At 42.3% G+C, this 20,054-nt stretch overlaps 2 protein-coding genes across 9 annotated transcripts; both read left to right on the forward strand.

Annotated features, from left to right (window-relative positions):
• The first annotated feature begins 740 nt into the window (after positions 1-740).
• Positions 741-5,569, forward strand: LOC121178766 (keratin, type I cytoskeletal 18-like). 4 transcript variants are annotated; one of them, XR_005893822.1, is made up of 7 exons: positions 741-1,298; positions 2,761-2,843; positions 3,901-4,057; positions 4,177-4,341; positions 4,423-4,548; positions 4,844-5,127; positions 5,283-5,569. XR_005893822.1 is itself a non-coding variant. In XM_041033093.1 (7 exons), exons 1-6 carry the CDS (start codon positions 831-833, stop codon positions 5,066-5,068), a joined length of 1,224 nt encoding a protein of 407 aa, XP_040889027.1. In that variant the 5' UTR covers positions 741-830; the 3' UTR covers positions 5,069-5,109; positions 5,283-5,569. The 4 variants fall into 4 exon arrangements, 3 of the variants coding, with proteins under 3 accessions (XP_040889027.1, XP_040889028.1, XP_040889026.1); XM_041033093.1 differs by having other exon boundaries at positions 4,844-5,109; XM_041033094.1 differs by having other exon boundaries at positions 4,844-5,104.
• Positions 5,570-7,505: 1,936 nt separating this feature from the next.
• Positions 7,506-18,069, forward strand: eif4ba (eukaryotic translation initiation factor 4Ba). Of its 5 annotated transcripts, none has more exons than XM_041033086.1 (15): positions 7,506-7,553; positions 9,503-9,643; positions 11,074-11,279; positions 11,980-12,096; positions 12,373-12,427; positions 12,593-12,739; positions 12,921-13,052; positions 13,290-13,454; positions 13,702-13,984; positions 14,190-14,278; positions 14,388-14,646; positions 14,803-14,840; positions 16,444-16,573; positions 17,049-17,133; positions 17,451-18,069. In XM_041033086.1, the coding sequence occupies exons 1-15, from the start codon at positions 7,541-7,543 to the stop codon at positions 17,526-17,528; spliced, it is 1,938 nt and encodes a 645-aa protein (XP_040889020.1). In that variant the 5' UTR covers positions 7,506-7,540; the 3' UTR covers positions 17,529-18,069. The 5 variants fall into 5 exon arrangements, with proteins under 5 accessions (XP_040889020.1, XP_040889021.1, XP_040889024.1 ...); XM_041033087.1 differs by having other exon boundaries at positions 17,049-17,121; XM_041033090.1 differs by lacking the exon at positions 16,444-16,573.
• Positions 18,070-20,054: the final 1,985 nt, after the last annotated feature.

Raw genomic sequence — 20,054 nt, forward strand, 5'->3', positions numbered from 1 at the left:
TGATTGCAGTTACTCTGATAAACAATTTAGTCTCATGTTGAATATAGTTCTTCCTAAATAATTTTTCACTTAAAAAGCATAAACCAGTGGAAAAAAACCCCAAAACAAAACATATGGCTCTCCTCCCACTATGTTTTACCTACAACTAAAAGAATCTGTACTTTAGCTGCTGTATCTCTCTTTCAGTTTGGTCTAGATAGGAAGGTTGGAAAAATCTATTTATTTTGGAGCCTGGCTGACCACAAACTTAGAAACTATGCAGTGAATGGTAGACATTATGCCTTTTATGGGCAAACCAATGGAATTTTGTTGCATGCTTGCAAAGTAAACCTTGTTTTGCAAAGAATTTTCTATCCTTTAACTTTTTGTTTTTAACGTATTCCAGTTCTTCCTCTTTGTTGAAGCGTGTAATCAAATTTCTCCTGGACAACATGTCTGCAACTGCTTTCTTTCATTTGCTGTGAATTGCGGTTTATCTGATCTCTATAGTTCAGTCAGTTAAACTGATTTGCTCTCGTTGCTCAGTGTGTGTGCGTCTCAACAGAAAAATGCCTCATGCATTTCCTTGGCAACAAAAAACACAGTATATGTTAAGAAAAAAAGGAACGTGGGTGAATTAGAGCATTAGAGAGCAGGGAGGGGGAGCAGGAGAGGAAGACTGGGGCGATGTTGAAGTGGGCAGGGTCTGAGAGACCAGCTGTGATTGAGGGAGAAGGAGGAGTATAAGTTCCCCTCTTCCTGCTGCCAGAGTCACTTTCTAAGCCGGCCAGCAGCGAGCTTCCACATCCCATTTTTCACTTCATTCTCTGACGTGCCTAAATTTCTCCAAAATGAGCCTCAGAAGATCCAACATGCAGCGGATTCCATCTACCCACATCTCCATGACCCGCTCCACACCCCAGTACCGGGCTGCAAGCATTCATGGTGGTGCTGGTGGACAAGGCACTCGCATCTCCTCTGTCTCCGCATCTTCCCTGCGCTCTGGTGCACCAATCACCTCTTCTTCATCTGCCTTCAAGCTGAGCAGTGGAATGGGTGGAGGTATGGGTGCAGGTTTTGGTGGTGCTGGCTCATCCATGGCAACTAGTGGTGGTGCCGGTACTGGGATCCTGGGCAACGAGAAGGGAGCCATGCAAAACCTCAACGATCGCCTGGCCAACTACCTGGAGACAGTGAGGAACCTGGAACAGGCCAACAAGGAGCTGGAGATGAAGATCAGGGACGCCCTGGAGAAGGGTGGGCCCGACGTGAGAGACTACAGCAAGTATGAGCCCATCATTGAAGACCTACGCAAACAGGTAAGCATGGAATTAAATGATGATCATTATTAAATGAACTAGTGGAAAATAGTATGAATTGTTATCTAAAAATGTGATGTTGAGGTTGTTGGTTGAAGCCTTTGATACAGCCAGGTGAGCCAGACAATTAGAAAGATGAGAATCTGAATGTTTAAAAGCTTTAGATTGGCTTGGTGGAGGCTCTAATATGAAAATCAGTGAGAGCATGTGATAGCACTAATCATCACAGACAATGTTTCAAATGTAGAACTACCTGTGACAGTAAATCTTATCAGTGTATGTATTATATATCTAACATCTGAGTTTAAGAGCTAAGATTGAGAATGTTTACGTTGAGACTGGCAGCATTTCTTTTGTCGGTTATCAAATTTCTTGCAAGAGAATGAAGGGTGTGGTTGCTAAGCTCTAACCCCCCACCCCTCCCGCAAAAAAACTTGTTCATGCCACAAACTGCCCAGAACTTCCTTGGATGAATCACAACCACGTGGGTATCATCATGAGAGGCGGACTGAAAAGTTCTGACTCAAGAGTCTTCACCAGACAAAAGCATGTCCAAATGGTCCTACTGTGGTGATTCTACAGGCACGTTCTGGTGTAGGAGGCCCTCAATGTGAAACAGATGTGTGGTAATGACACACACACACACACAAAGGATCTTGGACTGCCAGCAGGAGGGAATGCGTGCCTGTGTGTGTGTGTGTGTGTGTGTGTGTGTGTGTAGTGCACACACACATAAATGCGTGAGTGCACTGGTTGTATAACAATCAGCTCCAGTCAGCAGAGTCAAATGCCACATTCCTCCCCAGACTCCACTTCTTCAATGTCCTATAATGACACATTGATGGTAGCACTTTATTTTTCTCAGCACAGAAAGGGGACACGCATTTCCCTTATACACTCACAAATCCACTCATACACAAAGAATTTTGCAATGGCCAAACACATACAGTGATATATACAAAGAGAAGGACAGACAAACAGAGACAGAGCAGCTGGGCGAAAAACTGGAGAGAAGAAAAACTCTCTGTATGACTTATGCAGACAGGAAACTCATTCTTTCAACAATGCTAAAACAAACCAGATTCTGTTTTGGCACAGGAACATCCTCTCTTCCTGTTCTTCGGTTTGTGGTTCCTCTTTTTCGACTGAATGTTACTATGGATTCAACCATGTTGTGGCTCTGATGTGCAATCTGAATCTGGAGTTGCTATTGTTACATAACACTGATTCAAATCATATGCTGAATTTTGTTGCTGTGTGAAACATTGCTGTCACATAAGCCATGATGATTTGAGCAGACCGCGGAGTTATGCATTGAATGAAGAGGCTTCTGGTTTCCCAGTGGAGATGTTACTAACCAATAAAATTAGGATAAAAGAACACAAACAATTTAATTTAACGCACACTTGCCAAAGATTGTCAACTGATACATGTCATTTTCTCACAATTTTATTCTTTTCAGATCTTCGATAAGATAGCGGAGAACGCGCGTTTCGTGCTCCAGATCGACAATGCCCGTCTTGCTGCTGATGACTTCAAAGTAAAGTAGGTTGTTTAATGTTTAATCTCAGTGTAATTTGTGTTGCTTTATATGTGCCGCTGATATGCATGAGGCACATCTAAGCTTACTCTTCACATCCTGAACACAGTCATGCTTTGGTGTCAGAAGTTACAGACTATGTAAACAGAAGTCCATACAGATCGTACAGTTCATGTGGTCTAATATCTATAATGTCTGATAGTGTAAGACTTCTGCAGTAGCAGGATTTCTTTGGAACCTCAGCTCTGCCATTTTGTAACATTATACTACACAGCACAGTGTGAATATGAGCTGGTCGTGAACAAAAGAAAAACAAGACTATGCATACAAAGTCTACAGTCTAATGTCTCTTCAATGATAAAATCACACATCCTCTCTGCTTTTCTCACACATTCAGCCAATTCGGGACTGTACTGTAAGCACTGGCTTCATGGTATGGTATTACCATCCATTTGAAATGTTTTGGGCTACAGGTTTGGCTTTATGGATTCTGAGCGATGTTCGTATTGTCTCTGTGATGCAAGGTTACCTCCCATTTGGGGTGTTTGGTTATCAGTATCTAACTCACACCTGTTTATGGCAAAAGATCAAGACTCTTTGCAGTGGTTAATCAGACTATCACCACAGCTTTCACTGTTACTGATTACTGTGTATGGATTTACGAGCTATGATTAAACAATGCAAAATAAATTAAGTGATATTCGACATAAATTAATTGTTTGGCATTGGTTAAGACCAATGCCATTAAATATTGGTTAAGACCATTTATTTTTATATGGATCATTTCCCTCAGCAACAGCCCCTCTCTTATGAGATATACAACCTCTTTTTCAATTTAATGGCTTTGTCTTACTGGTTTTAATGCTACAGTGGCTAATCTCTTAGCATTGTTTACTACCAGAGCCTTTGTTGTTCTTCATGTTTGGTGTGGTGCGTTCCTTCTCATAGCAAATAGGTCTCACTCACAGGGATCTGTTAGTGTAAAATAGATTGTCTCAATACGGGACTTACATGTATAATGGGTGTCTTTAATAGGGTTTGTTTGTCTGTGCACTCCTACAGATTCGACAATGAGATGGCAATCCGCCAGTCTGTGGAGGCTGACATTGCTGGCCTGAAGAAAGTCATCGATGACACCAACATGACCAGGATGAACATCGAGAGTGAGATTGAAGCTGTGAGGGAGGAGCTCGCCTTCCTAAAGAAAAACCATGAGAACGTGAGTTGACACTACATCTTCACACTTTACTGTTATGTCATAGAGCAGTGAGTCCACTCAGAAGTCTTTAAACATTTTTTAAATTTCTCTCTTTCTGTCCTCCTCTGTCTGTCTTGTAGGAAGTGATGGAGCTGAGGAGTCAGATCTCCTTGTCAGGCGTGCAAGTGGACGTAGACGCTCCCAAAGGTCAGGACCTTGCACAGATCATGGAGGACATGAGGTCCAACTATGAGAAGATTGCTGTGAAGAATGCAGAGGACCTCAAACGATGGCATGAAAATCAGGTAATGCAGTAATTGTGAAGAAAAACACTTGTAAATTATCATGATTTTTGGCTGACACCTTTCCCCTCACATCTTTGTCAGATTGCAGATGTACAGGTGCAGGTATCACAGAACACAGAAGCTCTCCAGGGGGCCCAAATGGAGAAGAGTGACCAATCCAGACAGATACAGACCCTGGAAATTGAACTTGCATCACAACAGAGCTTAGTAAGGATGCATTTCACAACTATGTGTTGTAAATTCTGTCTTCATTCATTTTCAGTTTGTTCACAAGCATGAAATAATCAAATCTTAATAGATTCTAATACTTGCTGTTGTTTCTGTTACCCTGACCATTGCATAACCCCCGCTCAGAATTTTTAGTACATCTCTTTGTAAAGCAGCAAATATTTTCCAAATCATTTTTTGACAAAGGTTGCAACTTTCCCATGTTATCCCAAATTAGACATGCATGCTTAGGAAAAAAAACCCTTCTCATTCCTTCTTTTCAATCCTTTATCAGAAAGCCTCCTTAGAGGACACACTGCGCAGCGTAGAGCAACGAAACAACATAGAAATGGAGAAGTATAATGCCATTATCATTCGCTTGGAGGAGGAGCTGACCAACCTGCGTGCAAACATCCAGCAACAGACCCACGAGTACGAGGCACTCCTCAACATGAAGATGAAACTGGAGGCAGAGATTGACACCTACAAGTGCCTGCTGGATGGTGGAGACTTCAAGTAAGAGTTATGAAGAGGTGGAAGAGAAAAACAGATTGAGGCAAGGTGATGATGGTGGTGGAGGTGAATACTAAAGTCACTTGTTATCATAGTTTGCATGGTCAAGCATAACTACAACATAAAAGTGGGGCAGTCCCCCCCCCAGCTGTCAGTGGTCACAAGATCAATTGAACATGAATATTTTGAAAGTCAAAATGTTTCATCTGTGTTTCGTACAGGCTCCAGGATGCACTAGATGAGCTTGCCACAAGCTAATCTGGAACAAAGGATCTGGGACCATCCCAGCAATTAAAGCAAAGCAACCCACAACTATCAATTATGGAAAAAATGTCCTGCTGGTCCAAACAACTGAAGCCTTTTTTGAACCAAGACCATGTATCAAATGCAATTCTGAATAAAGGCATTCTTCCACACCACAGCAAAACAGGCAGGGCTGTTTCAAAAGCAACCACTGCCTGACCTGGCAGCACAATAAAAATGAATAAAAACCGCTTGTTGACCCACAGTTATGACTCTTGTGTTATGTTTTGTGATAAGTTGTTGACATATTTATTGCATTATCATTGTCGTCTTTGATTGAAAAACAAAGAATTACACGATTCAGATAAACAGATGATTCATTCATTTCTGTTGACAGCAAAAAAAAAAAAAAAAGACAAATTACATGATTTTACAGCTGGCTTACTTATGAAAAACAATTTTACTATAAGTGTTCGTTTTAGTCCTCCATGCACAATTTCATGGAGCAGCTTTGGTTTTGATTCAGTCGCCTCTTCTTGTTTACAGTTTTCATCTACTGGTTTATAATATGAATATATTTATAACACTCTCTCTTTTTTTGTTGACTTCACTACCACTGATATTATTTTACTAATCTGTCTTCTTTTTTTTCTCAGTTTTTAAACATTAAAAACAGAAAACACACAAACAGGAAAGTATCACAGGGCATTACAACAAATGACATGATTTTGTAAAAAATAATTGTTACCCATTCAACATTATGACAAACAAAGGAATTCATTTAAAAAGTATATATTCGTCTATTGTCTGCAGGGGTGGGAGGACAACTGGCAAATTGTAGGCAAGTAAAAGTACTGTCACTTAAAAGACATTTTACTCAAGTAGAAGTTAAAGTACAAAAGTACTTGTATAAAACTGGAACGCAGATAAAAGTACAAAATAAGTCAGTCAAAATGTACTCTGAGTAAATGTTATATGGTGATAATATATATTAATTTAAAGAACATCTTGAGACTACCAGGCATATATGTTCTGGCATTTCAGTGCCAATGTTCCCAGGTGAGAACCTCACCGAAAGTCACCACTAAATTCCAGTCAGGCACGCATTGTCACTGCAAAACATAACCAGTCCACTCAGCCTCTCTGGTCGTGCGGTTGCCAGGTGGTGCATTTAATCTTTTGATTAAATTAAATTAAGAGATTAATTGCGGTAGATACGAACTACTACGCCGAGATAATGCTAATCGTCACCATCGCCGCAGTATAACACCATCCTTTGAGTTTCTCCTCGCACATCCTGACCCTAGATCAGTGAATGTAAACATTTAGGGCATGTATACAGACAGAGAGGATCCTCTCTGCGCTGAACACGGAGCTGTGCCCTCCAGCGGCCACAGACTCACCAGCTGCTGACTGGCTCTTTGCATTTCCTTTGCATAATCATAAACTCATCATGCGACATTCGTTTTCATACTGCAACAATTTCCAATTAAAATGCAGCGAAATATAACAGTTGAGTTAAAAATACTAATGTAAGAGTGAAATTGCTTATTTTTTTTAATGCTCACCTAAACTGGTGTCTAAGTCATGTGCCATTTTTACATTCATTTTACATTTACATTTGTTTTTTTGTTTTGTTTTTTTTAACAGGGAGGCACTTTTATATTCAGATAATTATGGATATACAGAAATACTATTGTCCAAAGCTTATGTCTCCTTTCAAACCCAGAGGAAGTGAAACAATGTCTTCTTCTTTTTTTGTGAGTGTTTGCATAAATGATCAAACTATTATGTTTGTTCATCCCTGTAGAAAAAAAAATCAGATTTTTGTTGTCTAAAATTATTGAGTAGATTTCTCTCCTTCAATACTCACTTCTGAACTATGAAAGATGCTGCTATAAAAATGTTAGAAATAAACATTTATTTCTGTACCACCAAAAAATAAAACACTACGACTTAGGTTCTGGTACTTTAAAGTGCAATTTATTAGTGTTTACAATTTCACCAGTTATTTTCTGGGGTTAACCAAGAATGTCAAACAAATACAGTGGCATGGGTTTTTAAGTCTTAGTGCAAACTGAATGCAAAGGATCCATCAGTCACTGCATTTTCAGGAGATGTGGGTCAATAAGCAAACAAGGGAGGAGACAGGCAGGCTCGTGAACGGCGATGCGCGCTCCCGATGATAAACCTCTGACGACTTCATCCGGGAACTACTAGGAACTCGCTCTCCAACATGGCGGCGTCAGGTGAGGTTTATGTGGGTGAACGGTCCGGTTCGGTTGGGGGGGATTTTAGAGGTTTATACGTCGATACAATCAAACACATGAAGGTTAGGGATTGTTAATGCCTCGTCGTATTGATCCGCGTCGTTGTCCCGCGTGTATAAGTAGGTTTGTCGGTTGTTTTGGCCCGATAAATACGTGGCTGCTGAAGGAAGGCGAATGAACGAAACGACTAGCACAAGCTGAACATTTTAACCTGCGGATTCCATGCGGTCTCTTCTCGCAAAAAAACGTTACTGCGGTGTTTACAGTGTCCGATTTTGAGTTCGTGCGGTATTGTGTGGACTGGACAGTGTGTGACATGTAATGAAATGTTTCTGACTGCGTGCAGAGCTGGCACATTGTGCTCGCCGTGGCGCTCAGAGCGGATAAGCACCGGGCGCAAGCGCGTTTCGTGGAGGAGGGGTTGGGCCGAGAAGTCCGGGCTGCCCGGGGAGCCTCCCCACGTGTGCAGCCTGGCTCCCTGGTGTCGGTGTTTGATGAAATAGGGCAGCTGGGCCTGTTGGGTCGCATCCTAAACACTTCCCTGACAGCTTCACAAGTTTGAGCCGTCCCGTCCGGCCGGCCAAGTCTCGCTCCGATGATGGCGCACTTAGGTCCTGGCTCTGCGACGTGCACTAGGCCCTAAAACCTAGCCAGCTAAGCAGGGATACTTCCCCCGTCAGCAGTCCTTTGCTGACTAAGCCCGCATAAAGACAAAAGCGACCTACGTAGATAGCAAGTAAACAACCTGAATGGTTAGCCTAACAGTGCACCGTTGGCCGACCAGCTGTTATGCTAACGTAGCTTTAGCAGAAGTCAGTATTGCCAAAAGCTAACGTTACGCAGCTCCCAGCGTGCTAATGTTACATCAGTGGGGAGCGCTGAAAAAGCCCCTTAACACTGTTATGTGTTTGTGTTAAACAGGACAAGCAGTTGAGGTCAGTTAGTTACGCCTGTTTATTGAAAACAATGACTTAGCATTGTGTACTTGGAGAGATTTGTATACCGTCCGTGTTGCTCTGTATGTGTGGAGGTTTTGAAACGATGTGTGTAAAGAATGTCCTGACAGCTGGGATTTTCACAATAAAACTCACAGCCAGCTTTGTCGCTCCCCTTTTTTTTTCTGCCTCAGACCAAAACAAACCAGACCAGCCCTACGAGCTGTGTGTGAAGCCCCCATAGGCAACTGACAACTGTTTGCCATTCAAACAGACTCTAAAAGGAATGTTCTGCCGTGGATACAGGATTAATTGACTTTTAGACTCCAAGGTACATGCCTTAAACCATGAAGCGTGATGAGCTGAACAAATAGAGACAAGCCTTTTCTGACCTCATGCACAGTGACAGTTGGACGGGCAGACCACTCCCTGAGTGTTTACTTTCCAATATATAAGTCAGTATGTTTGTTATCACTCACGTATTGCACTCTCCTTATCTGGTATTACTGGACAACATCTCGCTACTCGACCCTACAAATGGTGTTTGTCTGTGCAGAGATGCAGCTGTCCTCATGAGTGGAGACACACACACATGAACACAGAAGTCTTTTGAAAACCCAGACTGATGTCTTGGTGTTTTAAAGAATGAGTCTTTCAGTGGTGCAACATTTCACTGCTTTAATGACTATGTTTTATAATATTTCACTTTGATTTGTTCAAAATTACATCTAATGTGAGCCAGTGCAGCTATAGAGCTTTTGACACTGCAATTTTATATATCTTTTTTTGCTTGCCTTTGGTAGTATATGTAACTATTTCTACGCACTGTGTGTGTGTGTTTTAAATGTGTCATGTTTTTAAAAAATGATAATAATCTCATAAAGGGGACATGGGCAGCAGACTTCCACATGGGCAATTAACCTATGACCTAGCATGTTTCTTCCATGGCTGACTATGTACTGTACCATTATGTATGTACCATTTTCCCTCTAGGCAAGAAGAAGAATAAGAAGGGGAAGACCCTCACTCTGACTGACTTCTTGGCAGAGGACAGTGGAGGCAGTGGCGTAGCCCCCAGCTACCCGACCAAGTCCACTAGCTGGGCCGACGAGACTGACGACCTGGATGGAGATGGTGAGGGTGCACTTAAATACACACACAGTCTTTATCTTGCATACCTAGCATCTGTCTTGCATTTTTTCATGTAACTGTAGTAAAGTCCTCTCTCAGTTTCTTAGGCTGTGTCTCACTGGACTGGAGAGAAATAAAAAAATTTTAAAGAAGGAAGTCCAACTGGTAGTTCTGTCAACATCAAGACAACAAGTAGACTACCACTTGACTGAATGAAAAATCAGTTTTTGGTTTGTCTGGTCTTCCTACGGCATAGAACAGTGAGAACATAGAATAGAATAGAATAGCTTTATTGTCATTCTAGGCAAAGCAAACAACGGAATTGTTTAAGCCCCTCCGTTGGTGTTAATAAAACAGACATAAAAACAGAACAATACAACTTGAAAAAAAATATATAAAAATATAAATATAAACATAAAAAGTGTCAGGAGAGAGATGGCTGTACATCACTATTGACAACAGTCTCTGCAGATTTGACCGTGATGCAGACTCTTTCTTCATGTCCGGTACGGCCTTCGAGTGCGTGTAGCTTGAGGTTGCCGCGTTTAGGCATGATGCATGAATTGTTAAATTCAGGAAGTGATGATGCTGATGCTTTCTGTGCTCTGCCGGCTGCGCCTCTTTTTGTTTTGTAAAACTCGAGTCTATCCAGTTTACATGTTTGTGCAGATTTGGGGTGGCTGTTTTGAATATTAAACAGCAGTTGGATATTGTGGACTGGGGCCTTGGGTGTTGAATTAATCGTCAAATCGTATTATCAACGACAGAATAGGGTTTGTCAGATATATTCAGTGATTACCAGATATGCACTCTTGCTGTCTGGATGGAGTTTCTAATGTATCTTTCTTACATCCAACAATGTTTTTTTGTGTTTTTTCTCCTGCCTATTCCCCTTTGTGGCTTGCACAACTCATATTACTTTCCATTATATGTTTAAGTGTGTGATGCTTAACTTTGCAATTGTGATAGTTCTTTTTTACATTTTACATTTCAGGGCAGTTTCATTTCAGATAGTTAACATTTTATTCAAACTTTTATTTTATTCCAGCGTGTGAACCAGCTCTTATCAGACCAAATACTGATTATTACCTGTCTCATAGAACAATAACACAATATGCATCAAAATACACTTTTCTCACAACACCTCAATGACAGCTGAAGTACAAGACCATGTGAGATAAAAAAAAGGGTTTCAGTTCAGCATAACTTTATGTCACACTAGTGACAGTGTTTAACAAAAGTTTGACATTTGTTGTCATTTTAGTCACTTTCAAGGCAGATTTTTATGGTTTTGTCAAACATTTTATAGATAAAATGATTAATTGAGAAAACAGTGGTCAACAACCAATGAATCGATAATGAAAATAATCACTAGTTGCGCCTTGTTTGATGTTGGTATTTGTTTTAAATCTTAACTCTGCTCATCTCTCCAGTTTCAACTTCATGGCACACGGAGGAGGATATGTACCGGGCACCACCCATCGACCGCTCCATCCTGCCCACTGCTCCTCGCTCAGCCCGTGAACCCAATATAGACCGGTCCCGACTGCCCCGTAGCCCGCCGTACACGGCCTTCCTGGGCAACCTACCCTATGAAGTCACTGAAGACTCCATCAAAGACTTCTTCCGTGGCTTGGCAGTAGGTGTACCAAGAGCGTGCAATGTGGGGCATATAATGCACAGCCCTTGGTGATTACTGCAGCTCTAGGTTTTGCAAAGTAGCACAGCCAGTGAAACTCAAGTGACAGTTTCAGTTGCAGTTTCCATTGCTCTTTACAGGACCTGTAAACTCTGAATATATATGAATGTTTTGTCAATCTAGTCAGTCTTGCGGGGACATGGATTCTTTAAAGGAATACTTCATACTATAGTTTTGTAATTTTTCCCGTGTAGTCAGGAATGTTGGAGAAAATTCGAGTCCCAGTCCTCCTTGAGCAGGCCATTAGATTTTTGGTTAAAATATAATTTAACTACTCCCATGTAGCCTGCTAATGCCTGTCTGTGGCTCACCGGGTATAGGTGAGTAAGACTTGCTTAAAATGGTTACAACCATGCAAGCAACAAAGAAGTTTTGAGATACTGAGGCAATTTGTGTAATAAAGTTACTGGTAACAGTGCCTGTCACAGTCCTGACCTGGACATTTCTTATTTAGGGTTAGGACAGAAATTGAACACTGACATTTTCATCTGAAATGTCCTGCATCCCAAAGTCAACCCATTTCTTCAATATTTTTCGTTTGAATACTGCTCTTTGTATTTCCTGATCTTATACAGTACTGAGCCCAGATGAGTGCATTTTCTGTTTCATATGTTATTTTTTTCCCTCCGTTCCTCTCCAGATCAGTGCAGTACGTCTGCCTCGTGAGCCCAGTAACCCAGAGAGGCTGAAGGGCTTTGGCTATGCTGAATTTGACGATCTTGAGTCCCTCTTGAGGGCTCTCAGTCTCAGCGAGGAGGTGAGAAGATGCAGCAAGAATTGGGTGTCATAATTTTGCATTTTTATTTTTACACCTGGAACGAAAACTAATGTATGATTGTATAAGTTCCCCTTTGTTGTATTGCACAATAGGCTAGAATAGACCAGGATTTATTTATTAGCTGCTGATTATTGTGTAAGAGAGATAAGGTCAGATCTTTGGTTTTACTAGAGGTGACATAGTCCGTTTCCTTCTCTCATAAAAATACATATATGACAATCATTATTTCTCCTCTCCGTCTGTTCATGCCAACAGAACTTGGGAAACCGAAGGATCCGTGTGGATATTGCAGACCAGTCTAATGATAAAGGTACAGTGCTAACTTTTATTTCTGATTTCTGATTTTTTTGGGCGTAGCCTGTCAGTGCAAGTCTCCTATTTGCCTTTTAGAATAAATGAGCAAAAGGAAGTACAGCCCTCATCCTTCATATTCTATAATCAAACTTAACAACTTCTTTTCCTCGTTGCACCTCAGAGAGAGACAGTGGACTCATGGGAGGCCGGGACAGGGGTGGACGGATGGCAGACATGGGTCCTGACAAAACAGACAGTGACTGGAGAGCTCGGCCAAGTGCAGACAATGATGACGGTCCTCCCAGGAGAGATGATGCCTTTGGAGAGAGTGAGTCAGACATGGCTTTGGTTTGCGCTTCAACATCCATATTTCGTTCACACCATATCCCAGGTGTATTCCATTGGCAGTTCTGGATAGAAGGGACAATTATATTTAGTATCACGGGTGTCAGAAGCCAGTCCGACCAGCAGTTCATCACAGAGGAATTCCACTCTTACAATTCTTGCAGGATCACGAGACCGTTACGAGTCAGATCGTTACAGAGATGGGCCACGGCGGGACAGCGATCGTTATGACGGAGGAAGAGACCGCTATAGGGATCGCTATGACGACAGGGACCGTAGAGACTATGACAGAGGAGGTGAGTAGTTGTGCTTTTTAAAGCCCTGTGTTCGCCATCACTTTGTTTTTTAATTGCTCCTGGACTTTAAAATTTTGAGGGGTTTTAATACACCCATCTTAATCTAATCATTGGTTTATATGACCCCCTGACTGTTTAGCGGCAGTCTTAAATAAGCTTGTGGCTACATTTTCCTCTTCAGGGTCCTATTTTTGTTTCTTACCCTTTTTCTGCCCTGTCACCCTGCCGTCCTTCTAGGTTATGACTCTCGTGGTGGTGGTGGAGGTCGTCGGGCCTTTGGCAGTGGCTTCCGCCGTGATTATGATGACAGTCGGGGTAGCAATGATCGCTATGGGGATAGGGATCGTTATGGCGACCGTGAAGACCGGTACGACAGACGGGATGAGAGGCGTGAGGACAGAGGTGAGAGTTGAATATGTTAATACTATGTTTGGTCACCATTACTTATCATCGCAAATATAAAGTAATTTGAGTGTTGGTGTTTGCGTGAGAATTTGTCTGAAATTTTGGTGTTATACATTTACCACAAATCCAATTAATATAATGTAAATGTAAACTCAAGTCATGAATTATATTGATCTGTTTTCACACTTGTGTCACAGTCACACCAACCCATATTAATATTATTCTTTTCCTGTGCTCACTGTAGCTCCTCAGCAGAGACCCAAGCTGAACCTGAAGCCCCGTAGTGTGCCCAAGGAGGAGGAAGGTAGTGGCGGCGGCGGCGGCGGCGGTGGGGGTGGTGGTACTTCCCCCGCTGCGGCTCCAAGTTCAAGCAGCAGGGCCTCGTCCATCTTTGGTGGGGCCAAGCCGGTTGACACAGCAGCCAAGGAGAGGGAGGTAGAGGAGAGGCTGAAGAAAGAGGAAGAGAGACTGCAGAGGCAGCTGGAGGAGGACAAAGGCCGGGGATCTGACAGAAAGATGCGAGACAGGTCAGGGGCTGACATGGATGGTCATTAAGTAATTTTGATGAGGTGGTGGCAGCGTACGTTGTGTTATTTATAAAGGCAAGCTGCAGTTTTTAAATGATTCGTTTTCAATATTGAGCTTGTGCGGGAGGTTCATGCTATTTATTTTTAAATATATTTCAGGAAGAATATATATATATATATATAAAAACCCTTTCATTGTTTCCAGGGACCCAAGCTGGCGCAATGAGGAATCTCATACTGAGCGATCTCGTACAGGAAGTGAATCTTCACAGCAAGGAAGCACTTCTGGAAGGGGTGAGACACCTCTGCATTTCATTTTTACATAGCTTGCCTTCAGGAATCTGGTTTCTGTTCAATCAGTTTGGGAGTTACTTAAACATTATACTCCTCTTTTCTTTACCAGGGTCCCGGTGTCGAGATAGCGATAAGTCCGGGGAGAATGAGGTTTTCAGTGGGAGAGATGGTGACTCTTCCTCCCCTGGGCCATCCTCACGCCCCTCCTCTACCAGTTCCTCCAAGGAGCCTCTGAAGGTGATGCCTGCACCTCCTCCCAAGGAGAATGCCTGGGCCAAGAGAAGTGCAGTCAGCACAGGTGGTGAGGTTGATGGACGACCCCCGGTCTCTCCTGTCTCCCCAAGTGGTTCAACTCCTCCCAAGCTCAGGTGAGAGCATGTGTTAGACAGCCTTTCGAGAATGTTCAGAAGCTTATTATGTGAGGGCTAATTCAAACCCAGAATTAGCCCTCACAGGCTCACAGAAAAGTTAAAGTTATCAGTGCTTTATATACCTCCCCCTGACTGTTCTTACTTTCTCTTCAGCTCCTCGAGTTCTGCAGATGAAAGAGGATCTGGAAAGGGTAAGGCCTACTGATGAGTGCTAGGTACAGTGGGGATTTTGCCCTAACCAAACCCCCCTGTATACTACAGAAAAAAAAAGAACATTCCACGAGACAGTGTGTCTCACATGCACACACTCAACTATAAAGTGACTCAGCAAAGCAAAGGAAACTGAAACTGACATTTATGTTATTGAAAAACTTGCATGCATCTGCAGAAATGCGCAATAACGGAGACTTTGAATTTGAACAAGACTCAAAGTCGTCTGCCATATTAGCAGAGATGTTGAGCAAAAATGCTAAAAAAAAAAAAAAGTTTAGGACATCAGACTCTTGCATTCAGAGTTGCCTCTACATTGTCAGACTAGCCTCAGTTCTCATCAGCCTTGGTTGGTCTTTGGCTCATCTGTGCTTTCAGCTAAAAGCTATCCATGCTAGCATGCACGTCCACAGCTATCGGGTGTTTACATGCAAACAATGTGTAGCACAGTGACATTGTGATGTGAGCATGTTAAACATCAGCATTAATTTTCAGTCACATCTGATGGGAGTTCAGTCATTAGTTTTAGGTGCATCCTGTTGAACTGAAGTGTAGGTTGAGTGGAAATTTCAAACCAGTTACTTGGCTTAGTGGCAACAGGGTCAAAGTTTTGCGCACAGCCAAGTCATTAGGATTCATCTCCTGGGATCTACAATCTGTATTTCATGGCACTTTATCTACTGTTTTTTGAGATAATTAACTCAAAGCGTTTTGAATTGCAGAGCAACTGGCATTGCTATTTCTAGCCTACCTAAAAAGTTCTCTCCTCAGCTGTGTGTAGGTTGTATCTGGTTGGGTTTTTTTTTTTTTTTTAAACATCTGACATATATAAAAATTGCATTTGGGACGGAGGTCCACAATTTAGGCAGAGGCCTTGATTCTTTTCCTTGATAATTGTGGACTTGTTTGACAGCTTCAATTAAGTGTGGCTTCATCTGCTTGAGTTTCCTTTCTAAGGGCATCTGCACACTCGTTTGGAAATTTCCCTTTATGATCAATCATCCTGAAACATGAAGGCCTTTTAAACTCTTGTGTCCTTAAAAGGCGGCGGCAAGGTGTAAGAGTAGCCGTTATGCTTACCTTTCACACTGTTTGGTAACTGCATCATAATAAACATATTCAGCAAAGAGGGCATGTCTGAGAAGAGCAGGTCATGGTCTCATCTTTCTGCTGAGTATATTCATTGCAAGGGGAGCACAAAAATATGTCTCACACTAGTCTGTTGTCGTCATACAAAGTGACGTATATGGTGCAAAATGTGCACCACCAAGATTCTGGCTTAATGAAAAAGAAAGAAACCTCAGATTCAGACTGAAGTAAAATGTTATTTATCAAAACTGGCCTTACTTGGAAACCTTTGGCATTAGTTGCAAGCCAACATCAAATTTAAAAGAGATGGGTTCCATTGTACAGACTTAGCTTGCATTCAAGCAGTTGTGCACCTCTCATTTGGCCCGACATCAGTGACTAACACCTTTTGAATCCAACCCAGTGGCTTTTGATGCTGCAGTGTGTTGTGAGTGTGGTCTACTGTATAAAATTCATCAACCTCCCTTCACTCAACTGTCTGGCTTCTCCTTTAAGATGAGAACAAGGCTGACGGTGTGCGTCGGGACCGGGGGCCCCCACGGGCACGAGGGGGGCCTGCAGGGCCTGGAGCAGGGCGGGGCCGAGGAGAGGGGCCCAACAGAGACCGAAGAAAGGAGGCAGACAGGTCAGCCATCCAAAGCTAGCAGCTCCGAAGTACTCGAAAAGACAGGGAGGAGGACCTTTACTGGGCATCTGTAAAGAATGGCCTATGCTCAGTTATAGAACTGATGATGCATGAATTGTTCCTGGTGTTGTGGACATTAGAAATACAAGGACACCAGGATCTCTACATTTAATGCTTTCCCATTTTTACTCCAAATAGTTGCAATCCCCACGATACACAGGGAACCTCAACAGTACAACTACAGTTTGGGACATTTCTGAATCTTATTTATTTTTCTGAAAATGAGGCGCGAGCACGGTGCGGACTGGGTGCTAAGCGGCATGTACGTGTTAATTTTCAGAAGATGAAAATGAGCATAATTTGTGCTCCTTCAGTTTCAGTTTGTATGTGGGTTTGAGGCCTCACAGCAACGGATGACTTTCCAGCGTTCGGCCCGTCCAGTAAATTTTAACCTCAGTGTTCATTCTGATTGTAGAAAGGACAACAGAAGAGACCGAGACTCCAGACCACCTCCAGAGCCAAAGAAATACGAAGAATCCCCAACCCCCGTAAGTCCCCAAGTGGGTGACATCAGAATCTGACTAAAGCTTTGTACTTAAGGGTCTCCCTGAAGGCTTGAGTTGATTTAACAGGCCCCCCACCCCCACCCCTCGACATTGTCGTTTTTTACCGTCCCTAATGTTGTTTCATGCTCCTAGTGAAAGTTGACGTCTTTGAACTGAATTGAGTAGTTCGTCCCTATTATCATCTTTACCCGATTCAGCTGTTTGAGTCAGCATTGGAGCAACATCTGGTATCTGGTAGCTTGGAATTGATGCATCCAAAGCTACTGTTCTGATCCATACTGATCCAAGCTCTGTGTTGTTTGGGTTTTCAGAAGTTCAGCTCAGCCAGTAAGTACGCCGCTTTGCTAATGGACGGAGATCAAGGAGACGACGCTGAGGACGTCGAATAGAAAGAAAGTAACAAGACAAGGCCCGAAAGTGCAAGAAGAGGAGAAAACGACAAATGCAGAACAAAATAATCTCACATAGTTTATGAAAAATCTCCTCACAGTGGAAGAGGCTCCTGGGAGGACATCACTCCCTCCCTCCTTTCCTTCTACAAACCTGTCCTCTACTTTCAAACCTCCCACCCTCTCACCCATCCTCCCTCCCTCCCTCCCTGCCCTGTCCCACCTTCAGGACTTTTCAGGTTCTAAAGAATAGTCACATACTGGACTTGTTTTAAATGGAAAAAAGGAGTAGCTGACATATGGAAAAGTGATGGATAACATTGAATTAATTGTAATAAATAAATGGAAAAAGTGGGGAAAAAACGAATTTGTATATTTGTGGATCACAGGTGTTCGAGAAGGTTGGAGCTTGTGACGAGATGTAGCTCACCAAGTGGAACCTTTTTTTTTTTTTTAATTTTCATCAGTTTTTGACTTATTGACTTGCATAATTCTTAGATTAAATGCGTAACTATTCATCATAAAGCATTTTTATTCATTACTAAATGATTTGTTATTATAAAATCAATCTCTTAGCAAATTTATTCTTGAAAATTAGTCAAGAAAATCCTGTCTTCCAGTACTAACGGTCATGAATGTTGAGACTTGGCTACTAATTTAAAACCTGTTTTTTTCCAATCATGTCCGCACCATTCAACAAATCATTGATTGAACTTGTTTCTAACTGAACTGATTGACAGAGTATTAAAAGAGAGGACTGTGTAAGTTCATAGACTGCGGTATTGCTGGACTGAATTCTATGTCGAGACAGAAAGAAAAGCAGCGGCTACACGATCCTCACTCTGAGAATCAATCAAGTGCCATTACTATTATCCCCAATCATTGTACAGATGTCTCTCTGTTTCTACACCTTCTGATGAAATAATCACATCCATTAAAGGCTCACGATGGTGTCATTTCCAGCCGTCTTAAAAGATTCTCTGCAGCTGTCTAAATCATTCACTCTTCTAAAGTGGAGGAATACAAATATTTGGGGGAAAGTCTGGAGTTGCTTGTGGTCGGGTGTGAGGGTTTCCACGAGATTACGTGAACTTGTTTTCCAATTTGCAATAAATTGGGGGTCATTATGTACATTCAAATAATATGTGGTCATTACTTGGGGGAGTGGGGGGGGGCTTCAGGCCAAGGGTTTAAAATTTGTACAAATTGAAAGCAGATTTTGTGATCAAATGTTTAGAGACAGGCCAAACTGTGAAGCAGTAGTGTCTCTTTGTTGCCCTGCACACTTCTGTGACAGCGTGGCATTTTAAATTAACTCTGAAAACCCCCCTCAGTCGCAGGATGGCGAATTGCATCCTAAGACGCATCACTTTTATGTTCAACAACGGCGACAACAAAGAATTTTTCTCTGCTAACTGTTCTCCTGGTGTGGTCTGTGAGGCAGAAAATGTCCACAGTGTTTCTTCAGCCTCAGCCCCCTGCTGAGGTCCGGGCTCCTGGTGGCAGCTGGTCAGGATCCTGCTGGGCCCCATGTCCCACACACACAGAGGGTACTCACTTTGCTGTGGGATAAGACTTCTGTAGACCCACGAACAGAAGGCCACTTTTCACAGCAGACATCAGCAGACTGGAGTCTGACAGTAGGAACACTGACTGGCAGCAGGTGTGTGTGTGTGTGTGTGTGTGTGCTGGTCTCAGTGTTTTATCAAAAATGTTTATTTTTACAGGTTTACAAGCATGTGATGTGTCATGTAATAATTACACTCCTAAAGGAGGTTGCATGCTGGAGCTCAGTGGTTACAAAACAGGCTTCATTACCTGCTGCAAAGTAATTGGTTCTTTGTTTGTTCACAGGACATATTCATTTTGTATTTGTACTTGAAGGGCAACAAAGGAGGTATAAAGTTTGTGAGACAGAAAGATGCTGACTATTAATAACCACCTGTGTGAAAGGATAAACATATTTTCATTAATGTTTATTTACTAAATCTATAAATTCATGTGACCGTTTTATGATATTTATTGTTTTATTGTGTATGTACCCCAGCCATCACCAGCCCCCCACCCCCTCCACTGCTAACATGTGAATCAGCAGCTGGTCCACACAGGAGGGTCCTTCCTCTGTCAAGTCACAACCTGACTGGGAGTGTGTATCTTTCAGGCCTGTATATGACGTGTTTATCTAAATTAGCTATAATCCTGTATTCATTTATATAATTTCTCATCTACCCTCCTCATGTCTCCACTGGAGCTGTGATACAGAGGCATCTCTGAAGTTCCTCAAAATCCTCACGTACTAATGCATGTTGATGGTCTGTCGCCTAATTTAGCTCACGGCCGCAGATTTGTCTCACTTTTTAAACCAAAGAGTGCTTTGTATAGTCTAATTCAGGGCTAAAAACATGGTTTCAGAAAGAGCTTATTGTTGGAGATTTTCCCCTCATAGCTCCAAAACCCTGCAGCTTAAAGCAGTATTTTGTCTGGAGAACCCAGTTTGAGGAAATACAGTTATGTGTATGTGTCTTA

Source organism: Toxotes jaculatrix, chromosome 3 (genome assembly GCF_017976425.1).
Source record: "Toxotes jaculatrix isolate fToxJac2 chromosome 3, fToxJac2.pri, whole genome shotgun sequence".
NCBI lineage: Eukaryota > Metazoa > Chordata > Actinopteri > Toxotidae > Toxotes > Toxotes jaculatrix.

Excerpts from the sequence above, each read along its gene's own strand:
- LOC121178766 (XM_041033092.1), top strand. The coding sequence starts at position 831 with ATGAGCCTCAGAAGATCCAACATGCAGCGGATTCCATCTACCCACATC. Across the intron at positions 2,844-3,900 it reads GCTGATGACTTCAAAGTAAA|ATTCGACAATGAGATGGCAA; the intron begins GTAGGTTGTTTA and ends GCACTCCTACAG. Across the intron at positions 4,549-4,843 it reads TTGCATCACAACAGAGCTTA|AAAGCCTCCTTAGAGGACAC; the intron begins GTAAGGATGCAT and ends ATCCTTTATCAG.
- eif4ba (XM_041033086.1), top strand. Across the intron at positions 11,280-11,979 it reads ACTTCTTCCGTGGCTTGGCA|ATCAGTGCAGTACGTCTGCC; the intron begins GTAGGTGTACCA and ends GTTCCTCTCCAG. Across the intron at positions 13,053-13,289 it reads TAGAGACTATGACAGAGGAG|GTTATGACTCTCGTGGTGGT; the intron begins GTGAGTAGTTGT and ends CCGTCCTTCTAG.